Here is a 23,233-nt window from a genome sequence, read left to right as displayed (position 1 = left end):
AACTCCTGGTTCGTGTTTTATGCCATCCAAGGAGATAAGGAGTAGAGCCCAGGCACTAAACCAGGTCATGGTATCTGATGGCAGTGCAATCACTGGAGCCCAAAATCTTTATTGAAAATAAAGCTCTGTTTGAGCATTTGTTTGCTTTAGCTTGTGCAATCACAGCACTGATAGCTGAGCACAAATGCCAACAACAATAGTGGGGCATGTCATTACAAGTGCTCACTGGTTTCTGAAGCTCTTGAATATATAAAACAAATCAAACCCAAAGAAACTATGAGGGAATAAATAATGCTGTAGGTTTTGGTAACACTGGCTTGAGAAACAGTTGGGAATTCCTAAAATGAAAATCTGGGGTAGGGTTGCAAGCAGCTGAAGGTGGAGGGAGAAGAATTAGGATTTTTAAACAGGACAGGTTCTATCAATCCAAAATGTTTTTGTAATGTTAGAAATTAAATAGCTCATTAAATTTTATGGTGTAAAATAACTGCAGAGTAACAAGCTCAGTTTCCACTCAATAAATTGACAACGACAGTAGGTCCAATATAGAGAAAGCAAGGAATTGCAGAGGCATCTGATGTATTAGAACAACCTTGGCAGGGCTGCTTCCTCTTAGATACAGACCCTGTAGCTTTCAGAAAAATTCCATCTCAGATACACTAAACCCAGTGCCTTAATGGATTTTGTGCTCTTAATATTCAGCTACATGAATGTGTACACTTGTCTTACAGGATGAGCTACTGTAGGAGCATGGTCACACATCCATGGCAAGGATCAATCTCCCAGTGCTTGGGAGCCTGACCTTCACAGAGCAGTTACTGTGCTGTGATGGAGCATCTCTTGATAATTCAAATGTGGCCCAGTGTCACTGTGGGAATCTGTACAAGGCTGAGGATTTGGCCTGCAGTACCTAATTTGATGTGTGCTGCAGCTGTGCTACTTTTGCCATCAACCTTGCTGGAAATTTGCACTTCTTAGCCAACGTCAGATATACAATGTGCCACTTTAATTTTTGCTCTCAAAAAGAGTGAGGGATGTGCAGCTTAAATGAGCTGCAAAAATGCAGAGAACCACTGCATCCCGCTCTCTAGCTTTCCTAGAAAGCCAGAATACAGACTAGCTTATTAAAACCTCCTTTTGGCCCAGTTAGAGACATAAAACGACATAATTTGCTGTACATCAGATGTGCCTGTGTCAGATGTAGAAAGAAGATGCATGATTTTAGATGCCAAAGTGGATAACCTTAAAAACTTGCTCTGTTATTGACATTCCAGTGCAAAGTGCCAGTAACTCTGTGATTTCCTGCGTTTGATCTTGTGAAGTGCTCCGTGCTGGCGCTTTGCTGGATTAGCTCATCGTTTAGTTTCAGTGTTTCCGGTTCATTTTGTTCATGCTCTGGGATTTTTTGGACACTTTTGCTTGGCTTCTGTGGTGTTCTTGCAGGTTACTAATGAGAACTCAGCTTTTTGGAGCTTATAACAAAGTCTTCGGTGCAACAGTTTAAGGAAACCAGCATTAGAGAAGGGAGCCTGCAGAGGAAAGAGGGATTATGTGCCTCACTCACTAATTAGTCTTAGCAAACTATAATTTCCTTGAATCACAGCTTCCTGAGAGAGGAGATGGGTCAGAGAAATGAAGGTTACCTTTCAATTCATTCTTAAAGGGTCGATCAAAGTCTGTTACTTGATAAAAGGCTGGCAACAATAAGATCCATAATATCACTTGCAGTTCCTGAATTCATATTAGAATCAAATTCTCGACACTGAGGTGAGGACTGGAGATTTAAAGCTTGCTCAATGAACACAAGGATTTTTACCATTCAGGCATTGGACTTAGGTTCCTCTCCAGTGAGAGGGGGCATTCAGCTGCTCTGTCACTGGGAATTGAGAGAGGTCTGAGCTAATGAACCCTCTTCTCTCCTTTGTCAGCTGTCCAGTGCCCCACCAGCAGTGTGACCATCCTCACCTCAAAGCCAGGATGCCCTCAGGGGCCAGTCTGGGCACAGCCTCTGCCTTCTATGAGTTCAGGACAGTTCCTGGCTGCTGATCAAAGAGGAAGATAAATATTTGTAAAATAAAGTAACTTTTTCTCTTTTGAAAGGCCTCAAACCAGATAAAACAGAAATAAATGTGGCTGGAAAGGGCTTCTTTCCTCTACACATCCTGGTTTCTTGTGACCCACCTCCACCCTTTCTCTCTCCAGGAGTGATTCATGTGGGAGTAGCTCTTTGTGAAGATCTACAGATAAAGTTATGGCAGCTATCCAAAGACATTCATGGCTCCTGGCAATCTATTTTCCTTTAACATAATTATATCCTTGTGGGGGATAAATCTGGGAGAAGATTTAACAAAAAAAAAAAAGACACTTCAGTGTTGGAGGGGGGAAAAAATTGGATTTGAGTCTGCTGCAGTGTCATGTGATGGTGCTCTGTTTCTTATGCCCCAAATAATTAGTATCAGGGAAATTGTTTCAGAAATTACCATCTCTGCCGTTAACCTTGAGTGCACAGGGGTGGGGGTACCACGTTTTGGGGGTGGGATTTTTCCATTTTTATTAATTCTGGTGTCATACTCATCTCGTTCATGTTGCTAGGAGCTTCAGGAGCTCGCCTCCAAAACAGCAGATCTGTTCTTTCCCTCGGACAGCCAGGAAAGCTTTCCTTTGGCAGAGCTTTGGGCTGCTTTTTGTGATATATTCAGGCCCTAATCAAGCTGCACTGTCCCTAAGTGCTTGTGTAACATAACTTGGTGAATGTTCTCTGGAGGTCTGACAGGTGTAGCAGGCTTTAGAAAAGATTGTACCCTTCAGATGCTGGAAATGCCATGGGGAAAAAATGCAAAAGGGCAGCATAAAATGTGAACTCTTAAAAATGTGAACTCTCACATCCTGCTTGCATAACGTGACATGCTACTAAGCTTGCCTACAAAAGGCTGCACTTGTGTGGTTCTGCAGCACTTTGAGTTTTAATGGCATGGGAAAATGCAAGTTTGCTCTTCCCTGGAGTCAGAGAAAATTACAGTGTTCCTGTGCCATCAGTCCTAATGATGTTTGCAGTTTCATGAGAGCCAATTTTGCAACAGAGATGAAATAGGCATCTCTCATTGACACCCTGAAAACACTCCTGGTGTTAATGCATCCATCTCTAATTGATGTCTTGCAAATGTTGAGCACTATCACATCATCAAAAGGCTGCATAGGTTAAAGAACTTCTTACTGAAGTGGCAGTGCTATCCAGGGGGGGAATTATTGCTAGCTCTAGACAAGATGGTACAATTTCCTTTCAGATAATATAGGAAGCCACGGGGGCATAAAACTTCTTGTTAGAACAGATCATGCTGTAAGATAAACTCATGTTCAGAGAGAGTTCTGGGTTTTGGCATAGGGAAGAAAAGCTGTGGTAAAGAAATACTGGGGGATAGGCTTCTGGAGAAGTCCAGGAATTTAAACTTGGTTCTTATTACTGCAGATATATAGAATTTGAAATTTATTCATAGCTGTCAATATTTACTGTCTGTCTGTAGACACTGATAAGTATTAAATGTTTAGCTCTTTACAAACATTGTCATTTCTGAGATGAACTGGCAAGAAATTGTGAGACAGGCTGAAATATAAAGATGATGTAGAATGAATACAAGAAGAGAAGGGATTGTCTAAAACATATTCCAGCTCTTTTGGGTTTGAATACTCTTCTATGGGATCCTGGAAGATTCCTGGGCAGGTAGGGAGAAAGCAAAAAATTATCTGCTATGTCTGACCTATTTCTGCTCTTTGGTGATGCTGTGTGGTTCCAGTTCCCTCTGCTCCTCCTGAGAATGTCTCTGCTGAAGCTGTGAGCTCAACCCAGATCCTGCTGACCTGGGCAGCGGTTCCTGAGTCTGAGCAGAATGGTCTCATCCTGGGCTACAAGGTAGGCAACTGGAGTTTCGTACTCATTTGATTTTTAGTGCATTACCAGGACATGATTTTGTATTTGTTATGTATTATTCACTTTCTGGATATTCTTATTGTTCAAAGTCAGCTGGAGAAGATACAGGAATTGTGCTGGCTTTGAAAGGGGTGATTGGTGAATGTTATCTCATTTTATATTGGGTGACAAGGAGGAATCTCCCTCTCTCCAGTCCTCATGCAACAATCTCTTTCCTTCTGTGTCTCATCCACATTTATCCTGCAGATCCTTTACAAAGCAAAGGATTTGGACTCAGAACCCAAGAGCCAAACAGTGAGGGGGAACCACACCCAGTCAGTGCTGCTCTCAGGCCTGAGGAAGTTTGTCCTCTATGAGCTCCAGGTGCTGGCATTCACCCGCATTGGGGATGGAGTCCCCAGCTCCCCAGCAGTGACAGAGAGAACCAAGGATGATGGTGAGTTTAAAGGCTGCCAAAATAACCATCTTATTTGATCCAGCCTTTTAATGCAGATTTCTTCTAGTGGGGCAAGTGGAGGCAACAAATATTTGCATTTTTGGGTGGCTTTTTTTTTCAGCTCTGAACCCACAGGACATTGGTTGGAGCTGGTATATAACTCAGCAGTATCCCATTGGTCATGGGCTGAGAATCTGGCAAAAGCACAGAAAACCAGTGTCCCCTGTTTTCCTCCTTCCCTGCAGCTAATGAAGAGGAAGAAGACTTCTAATATTGAACTCTGTAGCTTGGTGGAGATAATTTCTATTGAAGACAATTTTAGAGACCAATTATAAATTCCTATTGAAGTTCAATTGTGCTAAAGAAAAAAAATGCTGCAATTGACAGCAACAAACAAATCTGGGTCTGAGTGGACTGAAGGAAAGAGGAGGAATTTGCAGCTTCAGTAATCCATTCTCCTTTTTTTTAACCCCAAAAGAATAAGGCATTGACCTTGGAAGATGATCCTACCAGGCTCCTTTTGCAGCTGCCTCCAGCACTTCCCAGGGGGTTCCCAGTGCAGTTGGGTTCCTGAAGGAACCCAAGCAAGCACTCCCTGAACACACTGCTGTGGTGGAAGCATTCCTGCTGATGGAATTGTACAGAAATTTGGTTCAATTCTTGAAATATTTTTGGGCTTTGCAGATGCTAAAACTGCTTTTACTTTTCATCACCTTTTCAGGAATAAATAGATTGAGATCAGTGTGAGAGGCTTCTGAAGTCTCTCTCTTTCTCATCAAAATCTTTTCAAAATAATAATGGAGTAAACATTGGTTTACACAAGTAAATTCATTAAGATAATTTGGTTGGGCTGAAAACACATTCAGACTTCTGGCTTAACAAAACATTTTCCATGCAGTGCAGGGGAGGAAGGAGTGGGAGCATGTGGGGTCAGGAACAGGGACAACAACTCCCTGACATTTTTTTAGCCTTTTTCTCAGCATACTCCCTGTGTGTGGACCTGGCTTTTCTTTGAAAGGAAAAATAAGAAAAGTTACTGTTAGCAGAACTCCCAGGGAGAGAAAAGCACTCAATGAAATGTACATATCAGACTGTAATGAGAAATACTTAAAACTGTTTGTTTTGGATAACCCCATTATAGCAGCTCCCTCCTTAAGTGCATGTTGGCAAATGAAACTAATTGTTCTTCCATCTCCATACCCCTGACATAAATATGTTGTGTCTCCTCTGGGCTCAACTTAATTAAAAGCATCACCAGGAGTAATGCAGGTGGAATTTGTGCTGAAGGGGAAAATTCATGGATGGTAATGTATGAATTAAGCATCTCCTCACCCCGTGAACCTGGGCTGGTCAGCACCTTTGTGTTAATGTGCCTCTCACCTGCCTCAGGTTCTCCTGCTCACACCTTGGTGTTTAAAATGCAAATGTAAAGTCAGGAAGCAGTTCAAAGCTGCTGCTGATGACACAAGGAAGGGATATGATTGAATTCCAACAGGTATGAAGTGGATTCAGCTATATAACTCTCTGCAGCTTTGAGTCTTGCTTCATAGTGTGTTCTCAGTTACACCAGTGGTGATGCTGCAGTGAGAAAAACCCTATAGAGCTCAGAGTTCATGGTGCTGTAAAAAACCAGTGTAGGGTGCACTGGTCTGTGCTTTGTTTGGTGTCTGAGAGTGTTGGAGGCCTTTATCCATGGACAGAATGTTTGTTTATATATAGAATAAATGTATATTATGCACATGCACGGGTGCTTCCAACCACTATCGGAGAGCTACAGCTTGTGTTGCAGTCCTGCCCAGGTGAGCAGAACAGCTGTGATCCCTGTGATGTGCAGTCCTTGGTCCATGCTCTCTGCATTGCCTTGCAGCCCCCGGGCCCCCTGTGAGAATGGTGTTCCCCGAGGTGAGGCTGACGTCCGTGCGCATCGTCTGGCAGCCGCCCGAGGAGCCCAACGGGATCATCCTGGGTAAGGTGGAGCACAAACCCTGGGATTTTGGGAGTGCAGGGATGCAGATCAGAGCAAGCACAGCTGTTGGGTTTTCCTTTGCCTTGCACATAAGTGAATCTCTGGCTGAAGAAAAGGAAATGTGCTGCTGTCAGCTGAGGGGCTGTGGTGAGGGGACCAGTCTGCAGGGCTCCATGCTTTGGGTTTTCCTTGCCACAGACATTTTTTCTGAAGAATACTTTTGCTAGGTTTTTTCTCCTGAGAAGCTGAGAGGCCTCAGAAACAAAATGTAAACAATAATTATCTGCTGCTGTGGAATGCAACAGGTGCATCTTTGATTGGTCTCATGTAGATTGTTTCTACTTTATGACCAATCACAGTCCAGCTGTCTCAGAATCTCTGGTCAGTCACAAGATTTTCTTATCATTCCATTCTTTTCTTTGCTAGCCTTCTGATGAAATCCTTTCTCTCTTTGCTTAGTATAGTTCTAATATATCATTTTCTTTTAATATAATATATATCATAAAATAATAAATCAGCCTTCTGAAACATGGAGTCAAGATTCTCATCTCTTCCCTCGTCCCAGGACCTCTGCAAACACCACCACATTTCCTGAGCCAGAATTCGGTGTTGTTCAAGGCCCCGTGTCTGAATATCATCTCTCCTCCCATCTGCATTTGGTTTGGCAACCTGTTTGCCTGACTGTTGGGAAAACTGCCTGGAGGCCTGGATTTTCCCCACCTTTGCCAGACACGCCCAATGTTTCAGTTTTATGTGTGCTTCCATTTTATTGCTTCCTTGAGATAATATGTCTGACAGGTCATGAGGAGTTAAATCCTATTTGCCCTTTCATCAAGGGAAAGAGAGGCAGCAAGGCATGACAGGAATTTGCAGAAAACCTTCTCACCTTCCTGCTCTCATAACTCTTGGGTTGCCTTTGCAATATGTGCACCAGCCACTGTTGCACTTAAAATGTGAAGACTTTTACAATGTAAGAATCCATTCCTGCCTCTAAAATTAACGTAGCTCATAGTTACCAAGCAATTTAGTGTTTTCTGCTGCTGCTGAACACATTTTACAGCAGTTCTGGCTGGTGAGTAAAGATTTGTGTCTCAATTCTGAGAACAGAAGCAAAAGCTTTTGTTTTTATCTAGTACTCAGTCTGCCAGGCCTTTCTGCTTCTAATTTCACTGCCATCGTTCAGGCTCATGTGTTGGCTTCCAGCAATATTCCCTAAAGCCTTCCTTGCTGGCTGGAGGGTGCCTGCTTCAAATGTTCCTACAGAGGTGGCATTGCTTTAAATACAGAACTCATCCTGCATTGCACTGAAATCCTGAGTCAAGAACTCAGTGTTTGCTCAGGTGTGTAGTTTACCAAAGTGATCCTGGCATCTGAAGACACAGGGAAATCATCAAACAGCATCCAAAGGCAGACTCTGCAGGATTTTCTGAGCACGAGGAGGAGTCTGTGTGAAGCTTGGCAGTGGTGAGCTGCTAGAGATGGATCCACGCAGGGTTTCTCTGCAGCTCAAGGAAGTTTGGCTTCCAGGTTGTCTTGTGGGTTTGATTTGTTGCTTTTTTTAAGGAACTGTGTGTCCTAGAACTTGCTCTCAGCAGAGATTGAGATTTGAGTCACAGGATGTGGTTAAGGAGAAAAAAAATCATTTGATAGGAGTGATGAGAAAGCACAGAAGACATTTTGCTCCCCCAACTGTGTTCCAACCTCTCACGTTGCTGCACTTTGTCAGCCTCATTTGCTGGAGTTGCTGCAAGATCAGTGGAGTAGGAACTCTCCCTTATTTCGTCTTTGCAGAGTGCTTGGTGCAGTGCATCCCCTCCACAGCTGGTTATTGCTCATTGCCGTTATGGTGATGATAAAATCATACAAACAGGATTGGAAGGAAAGGGAAAAGCTCTCCCTTAAAGAATCTTTAGCATCTTTAGCATGTAGATTGTTGTTTCCAATGTCTTTCACAGCCCATCCCAGGATGTGTCACACAGTCCTTGACTACTCTGATGGCGTAACTAAGTCAGTTCATGTCCCACTGTTCGTTCCTGCTCTTTCCCACAGTTACACTTCCAGGTCAGCCAGTCCTCCTTTCACAAGAACATTCAGCTTTTTCTCTTTATGTGTGATAATTTGCAGATGCCTTTATTGAATTTCATCTCACTGATTCCAGCCCATCTCTCTTCATTACCCAGATCTCTTTAAATGACACTCATGTCCTCTAAAGTGTGCACAGCTTGGTTTCATTTTTGGAGTTTGCAAGCAGATTGGCAATTCCATCAGCAAGGTCATTAATGAAAGTATTAAACAGGACCAGACTCATTCATGAGGTCTCATGAGAGCTTACTGTGTCCTCCCAGGTTGTTAGCAAATCATTGATAACGACATTTTATATTTTAAGCGTTCATTTCAAAATGTGTGGTGTTTTTGTTAGATTCTGTTATTGTGTTTGCTTTTGGTGGGACTGTGTGAAACCATATTAAAGCCTTACTCAAAGTCAATGTGGATCATATCTACTCTTCCCACCTGGCCAATTACACTGTCAAAATGGAAAACAGATTATTTGATATTTATTATTTGCTCCAATCAAACAGATATTGGCTGTTCCCTGGCACATTATTATCCTCGTGGATGCTTGTATATTGAGTCATATTTTTTTCCAGGTTCTTTCTGTGTATTGAACTTTAGTTTGATTTGTCCATAATTCCTTTAGTCAGTCTTGCCTCCTTTTAAAAGATGGTGTACTCTGTTTGCCCTTTTGTAATGTTCTGGGATGTCACCTGTCGTCCACAAGTCCTGGATGAGAATGGCTAATTATTTAGAGATGGCTCCATCTCTGCAGGGCAAATTTCATCAGGCCTTTCTGACTTGATTACATCCAGCTTAACTAAATATTCGTTAACCTGCTCTCCATTCCAGCCTGCATCCCTACTTACATTGTTGTCACTTTTAATTTGTATGGAGGATCTTGTCAGCACCAACTTCTTGTTGTGTGTGAAAATGCAGCAATGCAGGTACCAGTCCTTCCTTCCCTCTCTGCCTCACCTGTCTTGTGCTCATTTTTTTTCTTCCTGCTGGCTGACCTGTTCTCCTTCTCTCCCTCAGATTTCTAATGTATTTATGAAATCTTTCTCATTGCCTTTGCTTCCCTTCAGGTGATAACTCACTTTGCTCTTTGGCCATTCTGATTTTGTCCCTATGTGCCTGTGCTGTCTATTTATACACTCCCTTAGACCTGTGTCCTGTTTCAACTTTTTGTCCAATTCACTTTTGATTTTCAGGTCATTAGTGAGCTCTGAATGCAAACATATTGGCCTCTTAACATCTTTTGTCTGTGTTGGAATAGTTGTACCATATTTTTTGTCTCTTAAAATGGTCAGCTAACCTGGATTCCTTTTTCCCTTAGAATTCCTTCCCAGGGGGATGTTACCTGCCAGTCCCCCCCATCCACCTCTTTGAAGTCCATTGTCTTTATTCAAGAGTTCTTACTTTTATTTTCTCAATGGTAGAAATACTGAGGTTCCTGGAAGAAGTAGTTAGCTGCCAAAGAGAGAAAAAGGGAAAATTGCTCATGCTGGGTACTTCTGTGATCTTTCCTAAGAAGTGAACCGTGCTTCAAAAATAGATAAAAACTCTGTGTAGCGTTCTAAGGACAGGCTGCAAATTTGGGGAGTTTTGGGTTTTTATTTTTCCCTGTACACTTTTTACATCTCATTACTATAATGAACCTCCAAAACACCACTCCATCCCTCTGGTCAAGTGCACCAAAGTGGAGTCATTGGGAAAAATAAGTGAACATAATTTTGTGTGCTGCCCTTCTATTCACTCCTGGGGCTCAAAAGAAAAACCACTTGCTTTGCAAGAGCGACTTATACTCAGAGCCTTTGAACTAATGTTCCTGTTCTGGCTGCCTTGTCCTCTGAGCATACACGCACCTTTGCAGCTAACATTTTTGTAATCTATATAAAAACATGTTCTAGCATTTCAGAGAGAGATTAGCAGGATGAAATACTGGCAGGCACCATGAGGGAAAACCACTTGTTTGTTTGTTTAAATATTTTACCATGCAAGACTGTGAGATATTTCCCTTTTTTCTTCTGGGAATGTTTCTCCAACCATCTGAGGTTTCACTCTGTCTTCCTCTCTGCACTCAGTTCAGCCAGCACCCACATAGTTCCCTCAAATACTATTAAAGATAAATGAAGCATGAATGTGCATTTGTGCACTTCAAGCTATGAGCTCCCCCTGAAAATGAGAGCTTAACCCACATCCTCCCAGGCCCTGGTTAGTATTCCTCACGGTATCCTCATATTTAGCATTTACCTGGAGCTTATTGCAAAAAAAAAAAAAAAGTGTAAGAACCCCGTTGAGAATTAGAACCAAAATTGGATGTAATCCATGTTTGCAAATTCCTATTTTGATCCCAGGCTGCATTTGCACACCCGCTGGCCCTAAAACAGATAAGCAGGAAAATCAACAAACCGGATTGCTGCTCCGCCGCGCCGAGCGTAACCTCGTGGTATCGCTCAGCTCTCCCCGAGTTCTGTGACAAATTAATAATTGTTTGTATCTCTGCTGCACCGTGGCCTGCACCAACGGGTGCTGTCACTTCTTGAAGGGCTTTGTATGGTGATGAGCTTGAAAGCTTTTTGATATTCATGGGGTGTTGTCACCCTCCTGCCGCCTGTTTGCTTCGGGGAATCCGGCGGCTCTGTTGCGGTGACCCAACGTTTAACAGGCAGCTGCCATTTATTGAGTTTGGGAAGTGTGCAGCTCATGGAACTGCTTGCACTTGTCCAAAAAAATGCTCAAAAAGATGCTGAAGTGACAAATAAGCCAAGTTTCAATGAATAAATAAACTCCTGAAGACTTGATCTTTTCGGGAAGGTTTTTAATGCTGTTTTGGCCTGGTGAGTGGCAGCACTCCCAATAGCAGAAGGGATTTGGGATCTAATGCTGTATGGCAAAAAAGTTAAGAAAATAATATGAATCCTTATTGACTATCCAGCTATTTCACATTCTGTAAGATATTCCTTTCCCAAAAAAGTTTGCTCCAATCACCTTTTAAAGGCTATACTTTCATTCATAGCCTTTGATTTTTTACTTTTTTTTCCCTAAGATATCTGCAACATCTTATTGTCATAATCTAGCAAGGAAAGGAAGCTGCTCATTCCTCCACTGCAGCAATTGCCTGTTATAGCCCTCGAGCATACATTAATTTCTCTTTGAACACTTTCCATTTACCTCTATTGATTTGCCTCGTTTGATTTCACTTAACATTTCCTTTCTTCTCCTATCCCTTGTTGCTGAAATTCATCAACTTAATAATTTTATCTTTTTGATCTTGCATTAGCCCTAGTTATTATCCAAGTTGTACTTTAAGTACTGAGTCTTCTGTGCCACTCAGAAAAAATAAAAGTAATGCTTTTTATGCCAGTCTGGATCCTCATTGTCCCAAACTGTCTAACAGGAGGTGCAGGGGGTCAGACTTAAGTACTGGGTGTCTCTCAGGCGGGTTGTAGGTAGCAATAAAAGTGAGCTGAGTTCAGGTGTAGAGCTTGGTTATTTGCCTTGGAATCAGACCTATGGAGCTTTTGAGTTTCTTAGGAAGTCTGTTAAGGTGATGGCTCTGGTCATGTAAATTCAGGAGAACAGATATTTCCTCAGACTTTGAGCCAACAGCAGATGTAGGAGGGGACAGTGAAAGCTGGTGCTGTTTTTCACAGGGATGCAAGGAGAGGGAGTTTGCAGAGCCTGTCACAGAGACAGGCTATGACAAGTGATTTCCTCTTTCTCACAGCTAAATTAATTATTTCACTAGCCACAGACTCACTCTTGTGTAAGATATTGTAATGGCCTAGATATGTATGTGTTCCTTTGCCTAATCTGGGTGTGTTTGTAATTGCTTTCCAGCATGACTGCCACCATTTAGTAGTAAATAGTTATCTTTCTATTCCCCCCTTACATTTTAACTACACTTCATATTTTACAAAGGTCTAGAAAAGAGAGGAAATTACTCGACAAGGATATGTCCCAGATATCATACTTATCTTTTAATAACTAGATAAATCAACTTTTCTATTCTTTTAATGTTCTCTGTTTCCCTCCAGGTCTTATTCTTTGCGTCTTATATCCCTTTATCAAGCTTCTTTAGCCATCTTAGTTGCTTTTTCCTTCATCTTGCTTCTGTAAAAATTTCCCCAGTGCTTTTCTTTGACTATTTTTTCCTCCTTGTTAAGATCCTGCACTGGGGTTTTCACTCCCACATTCTTCACATCAATATAAACAAAAAAGATCATATATATCAGTTCCTTCTCCCCATTGCTCTCTGTCTTTTTGTGGACTTTAAAAAAAGATCAAAATATTGCAGCATTAAGGGTACAGAAATACTTTGTTGAAATATATTGGACCAGTAATGGAAGAACTAGTCCCATGGATAAAAGGAGATAATTTGCAGTTGAAAGAATGAAATGTTGAAAGTGTAAGACTCCAAGACTTTGCTGGGATCTAAGCATACTCAGGAGCACTGAAAAATCAGGGGACTTTTTAATTGATTAGAATAGAATAGAACAGAACAGACTATTCCAGTTGGAAGGCACCTATAACAATCATTAACAGTCCAGCTGCCTGACCAGTTCAGTGCTGACCAAGTTACAGCATTATTAAGGGCTTCATCCAAATGGTTTTTAAACACAGACAGGCTTGGGGCATTGCCCACCTCTCCAGGAAGGCAGTTCCAGGGTTTGACCACCCTCTCTGTTAATAAATTCTTCCAGATGTCCAGTCTGAACCTTGGCTGAAGCAGTTTTGAGCCATTCCCACGTGTCCTATCAGTCCCAGGGAGATAACAGAACCCAGATAGTTTGGGTTAGCAGCAATCTTTGAAAGCCATCTGGTCCTACCCCCCTGCAGGGGGCATTCACAACTAATAAAGGTTGTTCTAAACCATGTCCAACCTGACCTTGAATATCTCCAAGGTGTTTTACCACCCTGGTAGATCAGCACCTCCCTCTCCACACCCCCTCCTCAGGGAGCTGTGTGCTTACCCCTCAGCCTCCAGGTGAGAAAAGCCCAAAGTCCTCAGGCACTCCTTGTAGGACATTACTGCCAGCCTTTGAAGAAATCTAAAGCTGTCCACCCAGCTGTGGAAATGTTCCTGTAGGATTAAACCAACCACAGCCTGGGGGAGCTGAGGCTGAAGCCACGAGTGCTCGGAAAAGCTGAGTCACTCCTCGAGGTGTCAGTGCAAATTCTTCCACATGAAGCAGCCATGACTGCTGCCCCATGTCCCCAAGCAGCTGCCAGAGAAGAAAAAACAAAGAAACCCTGGTGCATCATCAGTGGCACTGTGAGAGTCAGCACAACAAAATTAATACCATCTGTATCCCAATTAAATTCCACTGTTTGTGGCAAAGTGCGCCACACGCGAGTGGCATCGATTCCAGGGTCTGCAGGAACTTCAGGCCTTTCCTGTGAGTGGCAATGTGACAATTGTGGCATATTCACAATGGGAAATAAATGTCATTGGGTTTTCTCTAATAGCCAGAGGTAAGATCAGCCCCTCAGATTTCATGCACTGACCTTCCCAAATGAACCATGCCAGGTTTGGCTTCCCTTGGTCTTGTTACAGCCAAGATGTGGTGGGAGTTCAAACTCTAGCTGGGATATTAATTCCATGAGAAAGAGATGGCTCAGGTGCTGCAGTCCTCTTTTGTCATTCAGAGGGTGAGCAGAGGGTTGGCAGATCTGTGCCATGACTGTTTTGTTTTCAGCTGGTTTGATTTGGATTTGTTGGCTGTGCTCTGCCCTGTGTAAGTCCATGGAGCATTTAATCATACATTCAGCTCGGGCAATAAAACCCCACATCAGTTCTGCTATTAATTGATTTTGGAAGTCAGCTGCTGGACTGGAAGTCACCATTGAGCTCCAGAAGTGAGAGCCTGATTGAATTGCTGGGTTTACAGAATAGATTTGAACATTTGGCAGACCCTCTTTGGGGGACAGTTGTCGCTAGTGGTGCGTAAGAACCCTGGAAACCCTCCTTGCACAGTGGAATCATTAATAACCCAGGCTAAACTGTGAGCTCCTGATTGTCAGGCAGGGTGGAAGGGGGGTTATCACTTACAGGCATCAGCAAAATTGATTATGGGGACCTGCCTGGTTGAAGCAGGACCACAGAGCTCGCAGGCTCCTTCCTCGGGCTCTGGGCAAGGGCAGCGATGCTGAATGACAGAAGGGTGGCTTTATTGGCAGTTCTGGCACTCACTGCTGAGGGAAAAGCACTTGCAGAAAGGAGGAGCAAGCTTTGTCTGGAGCAGTTTGAAGGCTGCCTGATTTGGTCAGTCTAGCTGCTGGAGCTGCAGCTGAAGAACCTTGAATTTGAGCCAGTGCTGAAACTGGGAGAGGGCAGAACAACCTGTGAGGGTGGGTTGGAAAGCTGGAACTGGAGTGTTGCTTTGAACCGCCTCAGTCAGGTGACACATTGCACCAGCTCTGTTCCTTTGCTTTCCAAAAAGGTGCCAGAATGCCCAGGAAGGATTAAACTGCTTTTGCATCTTGTTGGCCTAAGGAATGGAAAGTGAACTCAGTTTCATAGCAGTTGTATCCAGCAGAGCCTCGTGTGTGATTTCCTTTGTACGGTGTGTGGCATCTGCCAAAAAGCAGAGCTGTATAACACCAAAGGCAGTAAATTACTTTTCTCCCGACTTCAGATAAGCATGTAATTAGGACAAACTAATAGTGCTTGTGCTCTTTTGTCCCTGCTAGAGAAGCCAGCTGAGCCTTTTCCCCTCTCTGTCTGCAGGGTACCAGGTTGCCTACCGCCTGGCCAGCAGCAGCCCCAACAAGTTCACCACGGTGGAGGTTGGCTCCACAGTCCGGCAGTTCACGGCCACAGACCTGAGCCCAGAGTCAGCCTACATCTTCAGGACATCTGCCAAGACCAGGCAGGGCTGGGGGGAGCCTCTGGAAGCCACAGTGATCACCACGGAGAAACGAGGTAATGCTTGCAAGCTGTGGGCTCAGGGAATTTCTGTGCCTGCTCTGGAGCCTGCACTGCACTTTGGGGGATTTTAATAGCAGGCTACACCTCCTCCTTCTCTCCCCATAAACCTGCCCCAGTCCATGGCAGCATCATGATTTGAGAAAGCAAGGCTGACTTTTATGAGACACAGTTCTTCTAACCTGCCGGGCTGTTGGAATTGATTTTTCCATCAGCTGCTATATTGGCCATGTGCAGCCTCTTTTTGCAGTCAGATGGTTTTGGTTTTTTTTTTTTTTAGCTCTCTCGTTTTCTAGAAAGATTGCAATCTTAAGAAAGTAAGTGATGGATGAATTATATTGATTAGGGAACGCAAAATGAGAGGCAGTGGTGTTGCAGAATTTCTCCACAGCTCCTCCATTGTGCCTCAGCCCTGACCTAATGTGTTTGTAATTACTCTGGCCTTTCACTGCCACACGCTCCAGCAGAGCCTTTGCATCTGGATTGCCCAGACTTTTTCTGCCTCTTGCATCAGCCATTAAATGGCTGTTTGCATCCTGACTCTCCAGGCAAGTTCTGCTCTGAAGGGAATCTAGAAGGTGGCATTTATATGTGTGTGTAAATGAAACCAGATGCTTTGATACCAAATGTACCAAAATGTGAAAGACGTGTAAGGTATTACAGGATCCGCTCTGCATCGCTGCTTGTTTTTAATGCTTTGGCTCAAGGAACTGCTCATTCCTCCACTTTTAGAACTGATCTGTTGAGCTATAGTTAAAAAATTTGCATTTTCTACTTGTGCATGAAGATTTTTAATTTTTTTTTTATTCAGAGATAAAAGGGAATATATTGCTGAATATTGGTGGAGAACAAGAGTGTGAGTTTTTCCCTTGTCTTGCATATAGGCCATGTTCCACTGCAAAGAATGTATCTGGTCTCTTGAGCTGGCAAAATCAAAACAAGCCAGGGTAACTCTACCAGCACCACTGGGTTTTGTGCTATGTCTGGATATTGATATTTTTTGAGTAAAATTCTCCCTCAAAAACTAGAACCATACAACTCCCATGCCTTATAAAAGTCACAGTTCTGAGAGGAGCACACTCCAGCAGGTCACCAGGCCAGACCTCCACAGACATCTTTCAACTGTTAGAATTTCTGCATGTGCTTGTGGGCCTGCTCTTGGTGCACTATAATGCAATCAATGACATTTGCTTTTATTTTCTAAAATGTTCCTGATAAGCAATCATTTGTTTAAAGTCCTTTCTACACCTTGCACATCATTTATTGCAAGAGTAAGAATCTCCCATTGTATTTACCAGCAATGTCTTCCTCATTATTTTTATTTTAACACTTGTAAGAAGAGAGGAAGTTGATGTTCAGCTACCAAGAGTAAGAGCCTGTGAGGTGCATTTCAACTACTCCTGGCCTGTTTGGTTGGGTTTAAAATTCCCTCTGGCAAAGTTCTGCAGGTCATGTGCAGCCTTCCCAGTGCATAACAGTGCACTCCTCAGAGAAAGAACCTCTGGAGATGTATTAGGAAATTGGAAGTGCTTCTGCTTAAGGTACTGTCCATCAAAGAGATTTATCAGCTCAAGGTTTCTCCCACCCTGTCTGATTGCTGTCAAAGGAGAGGTTCAAAGCCTGACATCTAGAGGCTTCCAAAAAAACCCACCATGCCAAAAAATGTGAATTCTCAAAGCTCAGAGCCTCTCCTGCTCAATAAAATGTGCTGAGATTCCCCAGACTGTGCACAAGGATGCACCACAGCTCAAGGCAGAACTCCCAGCTGCACTGTGGGAACAGTGATCCCTTGCTGCTATCAATGCTTTAGGGTTATCTTGAGTACCCAAATCACAGTGTAACATGATCCCTTTCTCTTTTTGATGGACAACTCTGCTGGGTCTCTACGTGCTTGGGAACCACAAGTTTGCTGATCTCATATAAAGTATAAGGACAACAATGTGTTTTCTCACATCAGCAAGAATTATAAAAGGGGATGATAAGAAATTATAAAAAGGGATGATAAAGAAATCCAGTGCAGCTATTTTGCTAACAAGAAATTAACCTGAAATGTGTATACATGACAATAAATATTCTAGAATGAAAAGAGATCTTATTCCTGTTGATAAAGATGTATTTAAAATCCTCATAGACCTTGATACTAAGGTAGACAGACACAAAAATTCTCTTGAAAATTAACAAAATTAGTCACTCTTGCCCTTGTAAATTCCTTGGTTAATCCCAGTATAAATCTTTACATTTTGCAGTGATGCCTGTGATTTATAGATCCCAAGTTATATTGTGGCTGTATTCTCCAAAGCCTCTACTGCAGTGCTTTGAATCTACACTTCAGAATAGTCAACATTGGTGATCAGGGCAGAGCTGAGTTAAAAAACTGAAATGTAGCAAGAAATCAAAAGTAGTCTATAGAGTCATGTGGCCTTTCCAGCCTGCACTGACAGTCTCACCTTAGCATTTGCTTGTGGCTAAACTCCCATAAATAAACTCTTTATACTAATGGGTTTGTACAAACAGTCAGGGAGTATATCCTGTAACACGGGAGATTTTAAGATCTCCCATAAGCAGCAGAAAGAAACCAAATCATGGGAGACTAACTGCAAGATCTGACCTGCCCAAAAGTGCAGAGCTTATCAGCAGAATGTATAAAATCCCTGCATGACTCTCCCTCCCTGGCATGGAATAACCCCACGTCCCTGTCTCCGCCTGTCAGTGTAAGGCACTGACCTTTCGCGTCGTGCCGCTGCTCGCAGGCTGCTGGCACCCAGGGCTTCCTCCAGCTAATAGCTTACAAGTCTTTGGGCACTGATGTCAGCGAGAGCAGGCTGCAGAGAAATGCCAAAACATGCAGGAAATGGTTGTAGGGGATGGCAGGGAAATGAAGCGCTGGCCGCACGGAGCTGTGAGGAATCAGGCAGGCAGAGGTGTGTTTATGGAAACAAGTGCTGATGAAGTTGAATTGAATTGCTTCTCAAAAGCAAGTCACTGCGGTGTCTCCAATCAATTTCTGCTTTATTACATGCCACACATTTTAATCAGAATCAATAATCTTCATGATAAACAATTAAACAATTATTCCTCACTCTATAGAGTTTCTCTATTGAAATCGATGGAGTGCGGAGATGCGGTGACGGGAAAGGAGATCTGTAATGAAACAGTTGGGGGCTGGCATGCTTACACCTGCATTGCCATTCCCTGCTCATCCCAGAGGTGTGAGGGTAATTACTCTGGAGAGATCTCCCTCAGCATGGCTGGTCTGACTTTGCAGGTTCAAGGTCAGTGGGTATGAAGGGAAGAGTTGGGGAGCTCTGGAAGGGACCTGCAGCAGGTGCTCCAGCCCCAGCTCTGTGCTGGTTCCAGGCTGGGGTTTGGAAGCAGCAGCATCAGGAGCTGCTGATGCCTCCTGGTTCCTTGCCTGGTGCAGGAATTCAGCATCAGCTGTGTGTGCTTGGACTCTGCCACACAACAGCCTGTTCCAGCCCACCTCTTCTCTTGCCTCAGCAGGGGGAAGAGGACCCTGCATAGCATAGAAAGAACAGAGTTCCTGGTACCAAGGAGTAAGAACAGGTTAAAAAGGGAGCTGCTTTACACACAGATGCTGTCAAAAGAGCAATTGTAGCCACAAGCACAGCTGAGTTTCATTAAAGATTGCCTTGCTTTGCTTGGCTGCCAGCCCTGATGATTCTTCTTTAACCTGCCAGGTCAAGACCCCCCCCAAGTTTGAGGTCTGCTGTGAGGAAGGTTTATATCCTGCAGTGGCCTTTGATGCAGGGAGATAAAAATCAGTTTTACTGCTCCTCCTTGCAGTAGAAGGCTAAGGAATGGGATGGTTGTATACTTCACATGGCAAATCCAAAAATTCAATGCCCTTTGGCTTTACCACTGTGAAAATCTGACCAGGCTGTCTCATTTCATGTTGTTTTGAATTTCCTCTCAAAGCAGCTAAATTATGGTTTGATTGCAGAGCGACCAGCACCTCCCAGACAGGTGATGACCCCCCAGGCTGACGTGTCCTCCCGGAGCCTGGTGCTGACCTGGGTTCCTGGCAGCGATGGATCATCTCCAATCCGATATTTCACGGTCCAAGTGCGGGAGCTGCCACACGGGGACTGGCAAACCTACTCCTCCTCCATCAGCCACGAGGCCACATCCTGCCTTATTGAAAGGTACCACGTGATCCCAGGCTAGCACAGAAATTCCCACACTTTCCCACTAGTTAGGAAACCAAAACAAGCATCACTCAGCTTCATGTTCTTTTTGGGGGAGAGAGGTTAAGTGAGGCCACTGCTCCCATTTTAGAGGTGGTGTTATGAACAGCAGTTGAGAGATTTGCTGAAGGTCATGCAATAAATCTAATTAAAGTTGGACTGCAGTGCATCTTTTTGAAGCCTTTCCTGGAAGCTCAACACTACAGATAACACTACTCAGGCTAAATCATATGTAGCTACACAGTGCTCTGTAAAATACAACTAGTTAAAAATCCTTTCAGTGACTGATGTTAAAATCAACTCCGAATGCTGCATTGCAATTATCTCTATATAAGCTTTTCCAGATGAAATGAGAACCATTTTTATCTGTATTTTCCATACTGAAGTTTATAGATAGCATCAGAATGTTTAAACTTTGTTATTCAGGCTTCATTATATCCTCTGCAATACTGGTGTAATTAAAGTCCTTGTAACATCAGCAGAAGTAATTGAATGTCTACGAGCAGGTACTTGTTTTGCTGTCCATTTCCTCTGTTGACGAGCCAGTACAAATCAGATTATTTCTAAAAGGCTGTGAGCTTTAGGTTTTAGAATCAGGTATTCTGAGCATTCAGATAGAGATTTTTTTGGGTCTGTTATTAAAAGCATTAGTGGCTGTGGTATATGGCAGCTCACTGGTTTCGTGCCAGGATCTTTCCAGTCAAAACATGCAAAAACAAGAAAACCATCTGTGTCACTTATACTTGACATTGGCATGACTGAAAACAAAAGATCAAAAAGGATGATTCACATTAATCAAGTTGCTGTAGGTAAGTAATTCTGTCCTGACAGGGTGGCACTGCTAAAAGAGATTTCCTCTCTCCCTTGCTAGAAGCACTTTCCTGTGGAAGTCCAGAAGAGTCATGGATGTGAGAGTGCTGCCCATCAGAATGCATTATCCTTGATGTTTAATCATTCCTTACAAATAACCTGGGTTTGTAGTCAGTGTTCCATCTGCCAGTGAATGGTTAGACACTACCAATTAATTAGTGAAATCCCCTGTAAGTTACAGCTCTGCATTTCAAACCTCTGCCTGCGACTCCAAAGGCAGCCTCCCCTTCACCTCCCCTGCCAAGCCAAGACAGAATCATCTTTGCAAGGTTATGTCAGCTGGAAATCACTCTTTGCATATCTTAAAGCACCACATAGATAAAAGAGCTGCAGGGAACCTGTTGTCACCGTCTTTATTAAATAATCCAAGTAATGGCATTAATTTGGGATTCAGCAGGAGCAAAACGCACTGATCAAGTGGTGTGGTGTAGGGGATTAGTCAGGAGCTGGCACTCTGAATTCCAGAGCCTGCTGGGCCCTGGCTGACCCTGGGCACGTCTCCTGCCTCCTCCCCACCTGTCCTGCCCATCCATGCTCGGAGGATGGGCTGACCCAGATGGCTTTGGAGGATATCTCAGGAAAGCACCTTGGAAGCCAGGCTCTGCACAGCCATGCAGAACTCAGATAGCAAGCCCCAGCTGTGGGCTGCTCCATGAGCTGCAGCCTCAGGTCTGTGTTCTGGTGGTCTCATTTATTCAGCAATAAATGAGTGTGTCTGGGAACTCAGGGCAGGGCTCATCTGGGAAGGTGCTGATGGCAGAGGGGTGGGAGACAGGGGGAAACTGCAGAGAAGAGGTGATGGGGAGAGGAGACAAACTGCTCAGTGACTCTGGTGGGCAGGTTTTCTGTGGAGGCAAGCTGTGATGAGGGAGGGAGATTTCATCCCCTTTTCAGCCTTGTCTTCCCCATTCCACAGCTTGAACCCGTTCACCTCCTACAAGCTGCGAGTGAAGGCCACCAACGACATCGGGGACAGCGACTTCAGCGCGGAGACCGAGGCGGTCACCACCCTGCAGGATGGTAAGGGAGGAGGAGGAGGAGGAGACACACTGGGGGCTCCCCAGGGCTCCTGGAGCCGCTGCAGGGTGTTCTCCATGGAGGCTGGAGTGAAAACCAACAGGCAAAGCAGTTTTGTCCACAGGAAGTTGACACAGGTAGCAGTGAGATATGGCTGAATTAACATGCAGCCTTCAAGTGTCCTGCCGTGCCCTCTGATAATGAATCATACTTTCAGGAGTCCCAAAATGAATTTAAACTTTGTTTGATTGGCTTCCAAACTCTGCACTAACCATTATCTTTGCAGAAATTGAATAATTTACAAGAGAGCATTAAAAATAAATGTAGAGCCCTGCATACATTTGAAGAAGTTTCTTCAATTGTTTTCCCCTCACAATCCACGTCAGTCTGCAGAATGGCAAAATTGCTGAGGTATAAGTAAGAAAGAGTATGAAGCTCCTGGAAACATGAGCATTTAATCCTGCAGATCAGGACTAATAAACTGTGAATGACATTGACAAGGCTTTTATTTTTAGCCTTAGAGATCAGCTTCTAATTCCTTGATTGTATAAAGTCGATGCCTGAATGCAGAAGTAGCTCTGATGTCTTGAATGGAGAAAAGAACTCTGCAAAATACGAGAAAGCATCAGTATGTGCTTTTACCCTGGGAAATTGGGTAATCCTAGGATACATACATGGATAAAGATATATATGTGGGTGCTATGAGGTGGGGGTCAATCTCTTCTCCCAAATAAGAAGTGGTAGGACATAAGGAAATGGCCTGGTTGCACCAGGGGAAGTTTAGATTGAATATTGGGGAAAATTCCTTCACTGTAAGGTTCCTCAAGCACTGGCAAAGGCTGCCTGGGGCGGTGGTGGAGTCCCCATCCCTGGAGGTATTTTAAAGGCATGTACATGTGGCACTTGGGGACATGAGTTAGCAGTGGGCTTGGAAGTGCTGACTTAATGGTTGGACTTGATGATTTTAGAGGTCTTTCCCAACCTAAACCATTCTATGGTTATATATATATATATATATATATATATATATGGTGTTAGGAATTATTTCCTACAGAGCAAGGAGTGATGAGTTAGAAACAACACTGACATATAAAAATAGGAAGCCATTTTTCCAGGGGATGTGATCTTGAAATCAGAAGACCAGAGAGAGAACAGAGCTCAGGGATGTGGGATGTTAAACAGGAACCCATTTAGTACCTAACCAATGTGCTAAGCAGCCCCTTAAAGGCATCCTGACTCTCCACCTTCCTGCACAGCAGCAGCAGGGTCAGTGCAGGCTGTAACAGGTGCTAATGAGGCAGCACTGACTCACTGGTTTGGAATTTAAAATTTCATTTTAAGTTCTCTTTGAATTTAGCTACAGTGGATCCAGAGTTGTGCTTGGCCTCCTCACAATACAGCTGGGAAAAATCTGTGAAAGCTTCTCACCTCCTCAACAAACTGAGCATTTATTCTGCTGAGCAGCCCCGGTGCTGCCACTTGAGCATTGCACTGTGGAGGGCTGTGAGCTCCTGATAAGCCTTTGCTTGGTGTCTTTGAGCTGCTGTGGAGTGTCTGGGAGTGCCACAGGCCATGGGCATAGGAAAGGGTTAACCTGTGGTAAATCAAGCTGTCCTGACTAAAATAATGTGTGGCTATGTGACACACACTCCTGAATTCAAGGCAGGCTTGCCCCAAAGGTAGCAAAAAATCTCCTGAATTTTTCAGGGTGTACTTTTCTCACCCTTTGGAGCCAGCAAACAGCTGGTTTAACTTTCTCACAGATGGGCATCTGGTGGTCTGTGAGCAGCTGGCTGCTGCAGCTTCCTCCAGGTTTATGCCCTGAACT

General features: G+C 43.7%; 1 protein-coding gene across 2 annotated transcripts in view; it reads left to right on the top strand.

Moving 5' to 3' along the window:
* The window catches only part of SDK1 (sidekick cell adhesion molecule 1), a 388,755-nt gene that overhangs the window by 306,280 nt on the left and 59,242 nt on the right, over window positions 1-23,233 (top strand). For both annotated transcript variants that reach the window (XM_071443929.1, XM_071443928.1), the window contains exons 26-31: window positions 3,792-3,907; window positions 4,172-4,361; window positions 6,229-6,327; window positions 15,116-15,310; window positions 19,275-19,476; window positions 21,305-21,408. In XM_071443929.1, coding sequence (XP_071300030.1) covers window positions 3,792-3,907; window positions 4,172-4,361; window positions 6,229-6,327; window positions 15,116-15,310; window positions 19,275-19,476; window positions 21,305-21,408 — 906 coding nt within the window. The remainder of the gene's footprint in view (window positions 1-3,791; window positions 3,908-4,171; window positions 4,362-6,228; window positions 6,328-15,115; window positions 15,311-19,274; window positions 19,477-21,304; window positions 21,409-23,233) is intronic.

Source organism: Agelaius tricolor, unplaced genomic scaffold (genome assembly GCF_023055355.1).
Source record: "Agelaius tricolor isolate 1412-34295 unplaced genomic scaffold, bAgeTri1.0.p SCAF_19, whole genome shotgun sequence".
In the NCBI taxonomy this organism is placed as follows: Eukaryota; Metazoa; Chordata; class Aves; order Passeriformes; family Icteridae; genus Agelaius; species Agelaius tricolor.
The sequence above is the reverse complement of the archived record's forward strand: the minus strand, read 5'-3'. Positions and strand labels throughout refer to the sequence as shown.